We start from the raw sequence: 12,121 nt of genomic DNA, 5'->3' as shown, positions 1-12,121 counted from the left end.
AAAAGTACTCATTTGGCGCTATTTAGAAGTCACTTCCAACATGTGTTATACAAATAAAGAAAAACCTTAAACTCCATTAACTCTCATTTAAACTCTAACAACTTTTCAATTTTATCCTTATTTAATATACATTATATTTCATGTAAACAAAATCTATACAATAATAAATAAAAGGCGAAATTGTACATCCATACACAATTTTTTTACCCTATAAATATGACTAAAAAATATATTTTTTCTCTATCTTATTTGATCAGAGGAGTATATGACATAGCTTTTTTTTTTTTTATCGGAATTAAATATACGTACCTTTTTACCTCGGTTATTGTCATGGCGATATATGTGTAGGTTACAAGACGTATACCTAATATATACAGAGATGCCATACCTATATCATCTATTTGAAAGAAAGAGGAATTAGATTTTTTTTTCCCCTCACACCATTCACAAATATAATGTTTTTGTCGTGCATTTCCGCAGTTGAAAGTAATATTATCTTCTTCATGAAATGAAAAAAATAGAATCCCCACATTAAAACATTAAAAAAAAACTTTTTCTTGGCTTTCTTTCCGGTTTAGAATTTCAGAAAGAATTTAGAATTAATATTTTTTTTTTCCGCCCATCAAGTTGTTGGCCTTTTCAGGTCTATAAGTTCCCCACTCATAATCACTTCGAATCCTCCTCTCTCTCATTTCTCTCCTTCTTCCCTCATAATTTCTTCACAGCCTGTAAGATTTTTTCTTACACTCTGCGCGAGCTCAGTTTTGAGCCCAAGCTTTTGTTCTGAGCGCAGATCTCGAGGTCCTCATCGGAGTCCCCAAATTGAAGCCAAGTCTTTGGCCCTTTTTGGATTGAACATCCTTAAGGACCATAACCCCCATACCAAATCTCCAGATTCTTCATTCTCGATACCAAAGTTCGAAGCTTTCCCCATGTCAGAGTGAAGGGTTGGACTCTGTTTGGGACAGAAAGTCACGATTCCCCCCCCCCCTCATCAAGTGTGGTAGATTTTGAGGTTTTTGTAAATGCCCGATTTCGTGGTGTTGATGTTTGAGATTCATGAATCCAATTATCAGTGAAATCTTCCTTTCTGGGTGTATGGTCAATTCTACTGTCAGGCGCAGGACCCATTTAGTTCAATCTTTCTCCGTTGCCTTCCTCTACTGGCTGTACTACGTCTCATGATTTCAAAGTTTTGCCCGCTTGTTTTCTAATTACTATCTCTAATCGCTATATTCTACAATAATCCTTTTACTTTGTGCAGTGTTTTCGGGGTTTCTTTCTGTTTAGGTTCTGGGTCCTGCGAGTGTCTGTTTTTGTGTTTTCGTTTCTACGTTTTTGGGGTCTGTGTAATCTCGTATCGATCTCTCATGGCTTCCTCAAGCGGAACATCTTCAGGTTCAGGTTCGTCACCTCTGGCCCAAAACTCTGGTTCCGAGGAGGATTTGCAGGTTCTGATGGATCAGAGGAAGAGGAAGAGGATGATATCGAATCGCGAGTCAGCAAGGCGATCTCGGATGAGAAAGCAGAAGCATCTGGACGATCTGGTGGCTCAAGTGGCTCAGCTCAGAAAGGAGAATCAGCAAATTCTCACAAGCGTTACTCTCACCACAGAGCAGTACTTAAGAGTTGAATCTGACAACTCTGTTCTTCGAGCTCAAGCCAGTGAGCTGAGCCACAGGCTGGAATCTCTGAACGAAATAATCGATTCCTTGAATGCCTCCAACAATGGAGCTTTTGCAAACACCTTCAACATGGAGCCCAACAATGGCTTCTTCAATCCAATGAACATGGGATATCTGAACCATCCGATAATGGCTTCTGCAGATTTGTGGCCGTAATGGAAAGATAATAAATAATTTGCCATGTACTGAGAAAGAAATCAAACCGGTTGGGGCTTTCAGAAACTTGTATCAGAGTCAAAAGAGGGGATCTGGTTGAATTCCAGGTTTCCTTTGGGATTTGAGAGTCAGTTGAGAGATTAAAATCGCTACCAGATAGATAGTGATAAGGAATAATGGAAGGTTGTAACGTTGTATCTTACTTTAAGGTTGTTGAATGGTGGTTCTGTTCTGCATATGGTGTATTATGATTCAAGCTTAGTGTTATCATTGCTGTTGTTATTGTCGTCTGTTGCTTAATTCCTCTGTCACTCTCTCTAGCCCTTTTTTTTTTTTTTTGCGCTTTTTATTGATTGTTCTTTTTAATTAATGCACAGTATTTGGTGGTTTCAGGTCTTTTCTTCTTTGTTTGACAAACACAAGTACTGGTTTGTGTGGTACACAACACTCAATCACAGTTCGATTCATTATAATGCCGGGCACTTTCTGTACTGTTGAAATCCTCTTTCTATGTGTCTGCCTACCAGTTTTGCTTTTTAATTTTTCTGATGATTTGGAGATTTTTAGTTTGATTCGATGAATATAAACACAAAAGTCAATGAGAGATTTGATAAATGGGAGTCTCTCTGCGCATCACCATCAATATTGCAAAGCGAGTGGCAAGCACAGTAATTTTTCGACTTTATTCTCCCTCTCAGCCCTAAAAAAAAAAAAATTCCTTCTAATTAATTTTCATAGTGCGTTTAGTGTTAAGTATTAACTACATATATTCTGAAGAGATTTAGTGGGGGGAGGGGCATTTCGAGAGTCTTGTGCATTATGAATGGTAGAAAAATGAATATTAGGAAAAGTCTGAATTTTTTTTATACAAAGCAAAAGTCACTTTTTGCTGCATCAAATAATCAAAGTGTCCATAAGTTATTAGCTCAACTTTATTTTTAAAAAAATTGACAAAATTGTTGAGATTATTATTATTATTATTATTGGACAAAATTCATGTTAGTGACAAGAGCAAACAATTGACAAAAGACGGAGAGTGTTAGGTGGAGAAATGGGAAGAGGGCGTAATAGTAATGAAGTTGCTTCGAAAGTGGTTAAGATTCCCGAAGGGACTGTGTAGGATTTGTGCTTTGGACTGTTTAGGAAGCAGTGAAAAGTCTAAAAAGGACAAGCTCTAAACTTTAGGCTTTAGGTCGCGCTTGGTAAACTCAAAAGTATTTCTTCAATTGATTCTGCACGAGGTCTCAAAAAAAAAAAAAAAACTAGTCCCAAAAGCTACTATCTTTTACTTTAGAACTTGTCATTACATATTCCCTCTGTTTTTTATTATAAAATACAAATAATCAAATTATGTTGATAAAAAAAAACAGTTAAAATTAGTTGAAGACAATTTATCTATAAAAAGTATAATATTTTTTCCAACAATGCCTCCATTAATAAGGAGAGAGAGTATGAGAGAGAACAATTAAATTATTAAAAGAAAGAGAAGTGGGAGGGAGAGAGAGTATGAGTTGGAAATAAAATAAATATGGGTAAAATAGGAAATCAATACAAAAAAATAGAGACAACTTTTAAGTGTCTCTTATAGATGGGAACATGCCATAAGTATCAAATGTCTCTTATAATAAGAAACGGAGGGAATACTATTTAGATTGTTATTAAAGTTTTTTAGTAATTATTTTTTTTAATATCTCATTGTAATTCTTCCAAACAATCAACCTTTCTGTTTGGACAGGGAGTTATCCCCTTCACCTTGAAAAATGTAAAAGAAAGAAAAATATAATTTGCCGAAGAATAATTTTTTGATATCAAGTTTAAGTCATATTTATTAACAATATTTCGATAACTTCCACATCTTTCATTCTCGTTCTTTCTGTATTTTCACCCTATCAGATATCTAAATAAAAAAAAATTCTCATACAAGCGTTATACAATTTACTTTACAAAAATTCATTTTATTCTCATTATATGTTAATTTGATTATTCAATAAAAAACCTTTTAATTTTCTCATTTGAATTTTTTAGAAATTAAATTAAAACAGTCATTTAAGAAGTATTAATGATGATTTATTAATGATGATTATACTCATTGACACACTTTTATTTTTCACTTAAACAAAAAGAGAGTATAATTCATTCAAAGTAGGAGGTGGTTTTGTAATTTGAATATGTACTGAGGGACAGTACTGTAATCTAATTAATTTTTTTTAATATTATTTGCATTAATTGTTTATGGAGATTGGCATTAAGCATGTGGTTCAGTCACATGGAACTTGGGAAAATGACTTCTTTTTTCAAATGATATCAATTTATTGAAACAAACATTGAATCGAATGTTGTATATGTATTACCATCGCCCTCTCAACGAAAAGTCATAAATTCTTTTTTTTTTTGGACATAAAAGGTTAGAAATTCAATCCTTATTTTAAATGAAAATAAAATCAAATTAGAAGAGTTATTTCTAGTCAGATTTGTTTAGGGGCGCAGCCAAGATTTGCCATGAAAAAGTAGAGATTAAAAACGATATACAGTATAAAATTTATCTAAATTTTAAAAGGTATAAAAAGCATGATACCTATATAATAATAAGAAAGGGGTTGAAAACCTCTGTCTTTGATATTGAGTCTTATAATATTTGAATTACAGGCCAGATTTGAACTCCTTTGCTATAAATACGAAAGTGAAATTTCTGCAGTATAGAGAATTAGAGTGATAGTAAACAAAATGACAACTTATTAAAGCGCTCCAACTAATGTGAATATAACTGTATCAAATGCTATCCTAATTATAAAATTTTGTTTATAATCTATAAATAAGATTTTATAATTATAACTAGAGATAGTACTCCTCCAATCCTTAATATAAGACCCATTTAACTAATTTGATTACATTAAGGAAGTTAGGTAAGTTAGTTAATTATAAGAAATGTGACACATTTTTCCTAAAATACCATAATTATCTTTCTTAATACCCTTCTCCCTCTTCTACTTGATTATGGTTGAAGGAGTATCCATGGGGGTAATTTAGAAACAATTGATAAATATGATAAATGGGTTTTATATTTAAGACCAAAATCAACTCAAGAATTGGGTCCTATATTAAAGACCGGAGGAGTATTATTTAAAACTTAAGAAGATGTTATTTTTTGCCAAGTACTCCCTCCGTCCCTGATTGTAAGATTCTCTTTTTTGAATAGATTTGTCCCTTTTTATAAGGTCCTCTTTGAGTTTGTCTAGACATCTAATGTATCGTTACCTGTTTTACCCCTAATAAATTTCATATATTACATTCTCTCTCTATTTATCTCATTATTACTCTCTTACGTTTATTAGGGGTATATTTGAAAAAAAAAACTTACATTTGTTATATATTAATTGCTTTAACTAATTTTAACTGTTTTCTTAAAAAACATAATTTGATCAAAAGATTCTTATAATTAGAGACGGAGTAGTACATATATTTACTTATTATTAGAGGCAATCATGTTTCAAGCATCATAGGATATTAAATGTGGTATTTATTTTAGGGCCTGTTTGGGTGTTCCAAAACCGTAGTTTCAGAAGCATTTTTTCGTAAAACGAGATAACCTCCTCCACATATTTACTTCGTAATCCGTAAAAGCACTTCTGAAACCATGGTTTGGTTTCTATCCAAACACTTCTTTAGTAAAGATTTAAACCTAACTGTCACATTGTGACTTGTGAAGGACAGGCTCATAATAAGTAAATAAATTATTTTAGTGAGGTAGTGGAAGGTGGCAAGAAAGCATTATATGATTCCAAACATAAGCATTAGGGTAATAAAATAGCTAGAAAGAGGGACAATAGTTTTCTCGAGATACCATACCTTTCGTACTTCCCCCTCTCTTCTTAGTAAACGAAGCAAAAACACAATAATTTTTTAATTGATTGATGCTTGTACAGTCATTTTTTAAAATTCCGGATTACCGGAAAAATTTATTGCTTTCGGGTGAAATTTATATAAATTCTGATATTAAAAAATAAATTTAATTAAATTTAAAAGAGATAAACATATAATTTAATTTAAGTTTTAGATATATTTGTATGAATTAAACAAATAAAAATCATGGAAATATAAATCTTATTAGAGGCACGAGGGCTGTCAATGTTTTGTTATGTTATTACGAGGAAGTCACGATACAAATATATTTAAAAATATGGTTCCGTGGGCACCTACGTAACAATTAATATGGGGGTAGACCGTAGACAATTAATTATTTATCAGCATTAATTAAACATGGATATATTTTTATGTCAAAACTCTCTCCAGTTCACACCACAATAGCCTTCTAATTGATTTTAAATTAAACCAGAAATTTGCCTTTTGGCCGATTTTGCACGTCTAATGATTGCTGACATATATTTGCAAGTTTGTCCCCTCACATCCTTTTTAATTAGTTGCCGCAAAAGAATAATTGTCATTCTAGTCCTTAACAAAAAAATAATATCAGTATCAACTTTTTTTTTTGTGTGACCGAGATATTGCTATCAAATTAAACTGATCCATAATATAAAATCCAAATGATTAATTTATGATTTGGCCAAAAAGATAATTAATTTATGAATATAAAAAAATTAGTCAAATCAATTATTTATAAAAATAGATATTATTTTTCTTTTAAATATCTTTGTCAGTCATGCGTGTTGAAACAATTTTTACAATCATCATAGAGATCATTCAAAGACAAAATAGATAAATATGAGAGGTAAAATAAATTAGAATCTTATATTTCAAACCAAATTAAAATTTAGTTAACCATTCTGTTTAGAACCGATCAATTATTTTAGCTTCCAGTTAATGTATCACTGGAACCTCCTACTGAGAGCAATATGATGGCTTAACTTTCTCAGAAAATTACATTAGCCCTTTTCTTTTTTTTCAATTGAAGGGTCTATCGAGACAATTAATTATTTGAGTCTTTTGATTAATTAATTATAGATCTCAGTAGAAGCCTAAATGTAATCATTAAAATGAAAATGCACTTCGAATCTGCTGTTCCTTATATTGTTGTCTTGGATTATCCAATGCTTGGCAGCTAGCTGGTGAGAAGCAATTAAAATAGAATGCGAGAAGGACAGACATTAATTGGGAAACAAATGAGAATGGCGTTAAGTGGTGCATGTGGAGAAGCAATAATCTAGGTTACTGTCGGATTTACTTGGAGATCAGTTGTGTTGCTTTATCCGTCTAATTGATTAGGATGTGTATAATCCCCAAAAAAAAAAACACTAAAATACCCTAAAAAAAGTTAAAAGATAAATTAAAGTATGTGAATTTCAAAATCTCAAATCAGAACCTCTGTGTTGTTTTGAAATTTTAAAATATTGTGAGATGACAAAACTGTCATTATTCTCGATGACTATTTTCATATAACTATCGAGTGTTATAGTTTAACTATTGACTACTTTTGTTTTTCAAGTTTTGGTAACAATTTTTATATAGCTATTGACTATATAAGAATAGTAAATAAGTAAACAAAAAATAGTTATTAGATCTTCAACAACATTTAATGTATTTTTTAAACTTTTGAAATAAAAGTGGTTAATAGCGAAACTAGATGGTCTATAACTAAACAAAAATAGTTACCAAAATTTTAAAAATAAAAATAGTCAAGTGCAATATTAGAGTAGTTAGTAGCTAAACAAGAGTAGTCATTGGAGTTTTAAAAACGAAGGTAGTAAGTAGTTAAAAAAAAATAATCAATATATAAGAAAAAATAGTCACTAGAGCTCTAACGGCCGATCACTAGAGTTTCAGCTGCTGGCCATCGACAAGGTTGCCGGCGCTGAAACTCCGGCAACTAGAAGTGCTCAGATGGCAATATTTTTTAAAAAAAAACATAATAAAAGGTGTTTGTGTAATACAATATTTGAAAAATTTAAAATGGTACAAGAAATCTAAATTAGAATTTCAAAGTTCACCCGTACTAATTTACCTTTTAATAATTTATAGGGTATTTTATTGTTTTGCTTTCAAAAATAAGTTAGCTATTTGTGACTAGTATTACGTAGAAAATTTATAACATTTTGTTTTTGAAGATAATCCTGCCAATTCGTCATCAAATTTTAGTTTGCAGAGGCAATGATGCCCCAATAGATAGAGGTGCAATAAAAAAAAATAATATGGGAGATAAAAAGGTTAAATCTTGTATTTATTAGTAATAAACTAAAATATACTAGTTTCATATGAGAAGTTGAGAACATAGTTATATGAGTTCAAATTTTCGTTGTCAATATCAAAATCTCATTAATTAGTAAATGATTTGATATGTGAGGACCTATCTTATGTCTAACAAGTTAATCAAGCACCGTTCAACCAAACTTTTTATCATAAAAATGGCACCTGTCTTTATTTACTGTCCTCCTACAAGAAACACAGAGTAGGGGTAAATCAAAATTTATGTACTACTTAATTTTTTTTTCTTTCAGTTTTATCCTCCATTCAATATCATCCTATTTTAAAAAAATACTTAGTTCAAGTTTCTTATGCTACACCCTTTTCTTAATATAAAAACTAGTTGACTAATCTGAATATATTAAGAAAATTAGTTACGTTAGTTATTTGTAATAAATATATATTATCTTTCTTAAAATATCCTTACTAATTAAGTGTATTGGCTTAAATTACTATTATTATAAGTACTACTTTAAAAAAAATGGATAAATACGAGAGACAAAGTGGATTGGCATCTTATATTTAGAACTAAAATAAAAGTCAAATAAACTCTTATCTTAAGGATCGGAGATAGTATTATTAGGTCAAATTCTCCAATCACATATAGCCAAGTGTTATATCTTTTTTTATGTGAATTTATAATTAAATAATAATATTTTAGAAATAGAACACATTACTATGTTGATAAGAAAACTTGACATAATAAACATAAAAAACTTAACGTAAATATGGTCCTATTTTAAATATTAACCTCCTCCATTCAGTGCTATCTATTTGACAAGAATATTATTAAAAACAAATAATAATTACATCTTAAAATTTGAAATATGGCATGTATTTAAGTTGAAAATAGAATATTAGAATTCCAATCAAGACATTAATTAAGTAGCAATATTTTTCTTGGTTACATAAGTAGTACTGCTCCGTTCATAAATATAAGACTTTTATAAAAATTTTATATTTAGGATCGGAGGAGTGCTATTTTTTTGTTTTTTACACCTTGGTTGTTAATGACAACTCTAAACCTTATTAATAAATATTTGATGTTAAATCTTAATCACAAGTAAAACAGCTAGCCCCCATTAATGCGAAAAGAAACATGGTACAGTCAATTCCAATTATTTCCAATAAAGTGTAGATTAGTTTAAATGGAAATGACGTGATGGATAATTTTGTTCCAATAATGTGGAAATCTCTGGGTAGTTGATTTATTACAGTACTATAATGCCATAATCTCTCTACAAAGTTGCAAAGTAAGAAGCTCGTGTTAGAACAAAGGGACCCACCAAAGATACTGATTGATTGATAAATATTCACTAAATTGGCACAATATTACTGGATATCAAATGGAGGGTTGCCACCAAATTATAAGGGAATCATTTTTTTTTGCCACAAAAAAGTTTCCAAAAAGCAGATATTAGATTTGGAATTATTGTTTGAACCATCTACATTCTCAAAATTTTTTTTTCACACTCAAATTCAACTTCAGCCATCACTTCTGATTCTGCAATTTCTCTTTATTTAAATTATATTCTCTTTAATATCAATTTGGTCACTTTCATACAGAATTTACCTTTATTCCTATTCTTTTTTCCACTCTAAAATCAATAAGCTCATATTCCTTCTTGCTAATGGCCACTATTTAAATAAAGAGAGGTAATTAATATATATTTATATATAAAGAATAAAAATAGTGTCCAGAAACACGGCATCTGAAATGATGCTTGAAGGGACAGAGATGGAGGAAAAAAGATGGCCCTTGATCTTATTTTGTCTGTTTGTTTAGTTTCTGTTGAATAGTTTAATAGTTGTCTTCTAGAAAAGATAGACGTAGAATGTAACTGTTGGATACAAATTATTGGTACTGATTATTTGTTTTCCTTAGAAAAGGATTGCAGCCAATGGGTTATCTCCATGTATAATGTACATCTCCATCATGTTTTTGATATATTACTTCTGATTCTAATTAGTACTTAGACAATAATTCTTAGAAAATTTTGAAAATTGAATTTGTAAGGTTTTCGGTAAAATTTAGACAATAATTGATATATTTATTTTTTAATAAAAATTTCTTTTAAAAATATATTGTTTTTAACTAATTGAGAGAAGGTGTGTGAGAGAGAAGATTATTTAAAGAATAATATTTATAGGAAGATGGGGCGGCTTTAAATTTTTATCAACAAGAGAAGATAATTTAAGATATCAATTAATTTTGTTGATCTGTGAAAAGAAGGTAAAATTTGTATTTAAAAAGAGAGAGAGAGAGAAGAGATGGTGGAAATTTAAGAAGTTGAGACTTCTTGTTTACCATTTGTGATATTTTACTTTATTATAGAAGTTATCTCCAAGTTCCGTTTCAAGATATAATATTTTGTTTTGAATAAACTACATATACCTGCCCTAGATTTTACTGCAACTAGACAAACAATCCTTTCTTTTTAAAAATCAATATAAAATTATCTTGAATATGGTTAAATTCATAATGATCTCCTCCTTGTTTTTACTTTTTAGAACGTATATTATTTTTTTTAAAAAATAAATTATATAAATCTCTGTTTTTTTTTTAAAAAATATTCCCTAAACATGGAAAGGATGTGAAAATTTAAAACAATATTTAGATAAAATTATAAGATCTTTTAAGCTGAAATTGCGTAAATATTGAAAAATTAATAAATTATGTAATAGATTGTAAAAAATAAAAAATGCATATATAATTTCAATAAATTTTTAATGATTGATTGAGTGGTCTGTTTAAGTTAAAAAACTTGTAAAATAAGTTATACTATTTATGACCTATATGTAATGCGATTTGTTATAAATTTTATATTTTATACTGATACATTGTTTTTTCTTGCCAGAAAATTGATACATTGTTATTAGTGTGGTTAATATATAATATGGCAAATATTGTGGACCTGAGAATAATTATTTTACTTAAGAAACAAGAAAGAAGAAAGGGCAAGGGGCCAAGAAAAAAAAAAAGCTAAGTATGGTACATATACCTAAAAAAATTATGAATTAGGGCTAACATGTGAAAAGGAAGGAGGGACAAGGATGATGAAATCTCCCATGATGTCTTGTTTTGGGATTTGATTGCATGTTATAAAAAGCTGAGTTTCCACATTTTTCTAACCGGAAAGCAGGCCACAACGTGACCCCCCATGCTCTTCAATGGTTCAGTCACTTTGGGCATTTAATTATTTGTTTGTGCTTGCATCTAATTGAATAAGCTTATAATGATCACAATTAGGCTAGTGCTAGACTGATCTAGAATTTTATTATCATCATCATTATTACTATTTAAAAAAGAATGGAAGAGGGGTTGAGATAAATATTAAAAGAGAAATAAAAGGTTGTGGGTGGGTTGGTCATTAGTGAATGTAGTCAAATAAAATATAATCACTACTCAAAATGGGAGAGTGAACTAATGGGAGGTGCACGTTTGGGGACTTGATGCACCTTGGCTTTTAATTAATAAGGGCAAATGGACATAATTTATTACTACCTCTGGTTCTAATTATAAGAGCTAGTTAACTAATTTGAGGAAATTAATAAAATAAGTTAAGTAATAGGTGTTGTCTTTCCTAAAATATCATTGCTAATCAAGTTTATTGGCTAGAACGACCATTATTAGAAGGACTACCTTGACAAAAAAAAAATAAATATGAGAGACAAAATGGATTGGATTCTTATAATTAAGACCAAACTAAAAGTTAAATAAAGTTTTATATTAAGGATTGGAGAAAGTATTATAAAACATGCATTGCATAACTTTATGTAAAATTTATTTTACACACATCTGGTCAGTGATAAAATGAAGAGGATTATATGGGGCCTATTCAAATGAATTATTCTTTTTTTTTCCTTGTGGTTAAATTCTATATTTTTGTGTCTCATAGAATGATCTTTTCCATTTAATATCTAATTTTTTAGCTAATTAATTAATTAATTATAATTCGGGTCCTTAACAATTTTCTTACCCAAAAAAACTGTCAGGCATGATATTTTAGAAAACCAACCTGGCTGCTAAACAACCGCAATTTTCGCAATTTTATGAGGAAAGGGGGTGATGGTAGTCTAGAAAC

General features: G+C 30.0%; 1 protein-coding gene across 1 annotated transcript; it reads left to right on the top strand.

Moving 5' to 3' along the window:
• The first annotated feature begins 673 nt into the window (after positions 1-673).
• Positions 674-2,141, top strand: LOC114743457 (bZIP transcription factor 44-like). Its single transcript, XM_028931670.1, has one exon. The coding sequence runs from the start codon at positions 1,371-1,373 to the stop codon at positions 1,839-1,841; it is 471 nt and encodes a 156-aa protein (XP_028787503.1). The 5' UTR covers positions 674-1,370; the 3' UTR covers positions 1,842-2,141.
• The last annotated feature ends 9,980 nt before the right edge of the window (positions 2,142-12,121 follow it).

The sequence above is a fragment of the Neltuma alba genome, unplaced genomic scaffold (assembly GCF_004799145.2).
Source record: "Neltuma alba isolate B1F8T4 unplaced genomic scaffold, ASM479914v2 tig00004031_pilon, whole genome shotgun sequence".
Lineage (NCBI taxonomy): Eukaryota > Viridiplantae > Streptophyta > Magnoliopsida > Fabales > Fabaceae > Neltuma > Neltuma alba.
This window is presented reverse-complemented; position numbering and strand designations above follow the sequence as displayed.

What these genes read in the sequence shown, in the direction of transcription:
- LOC114743457 (XM_028931670.1), top strand. Translation starts at nt 1,371, where the DNA reads ATGGCTTCCTCAAGCGGAACATCTTCAGGTTCAGGTTCGTCACCTCTG.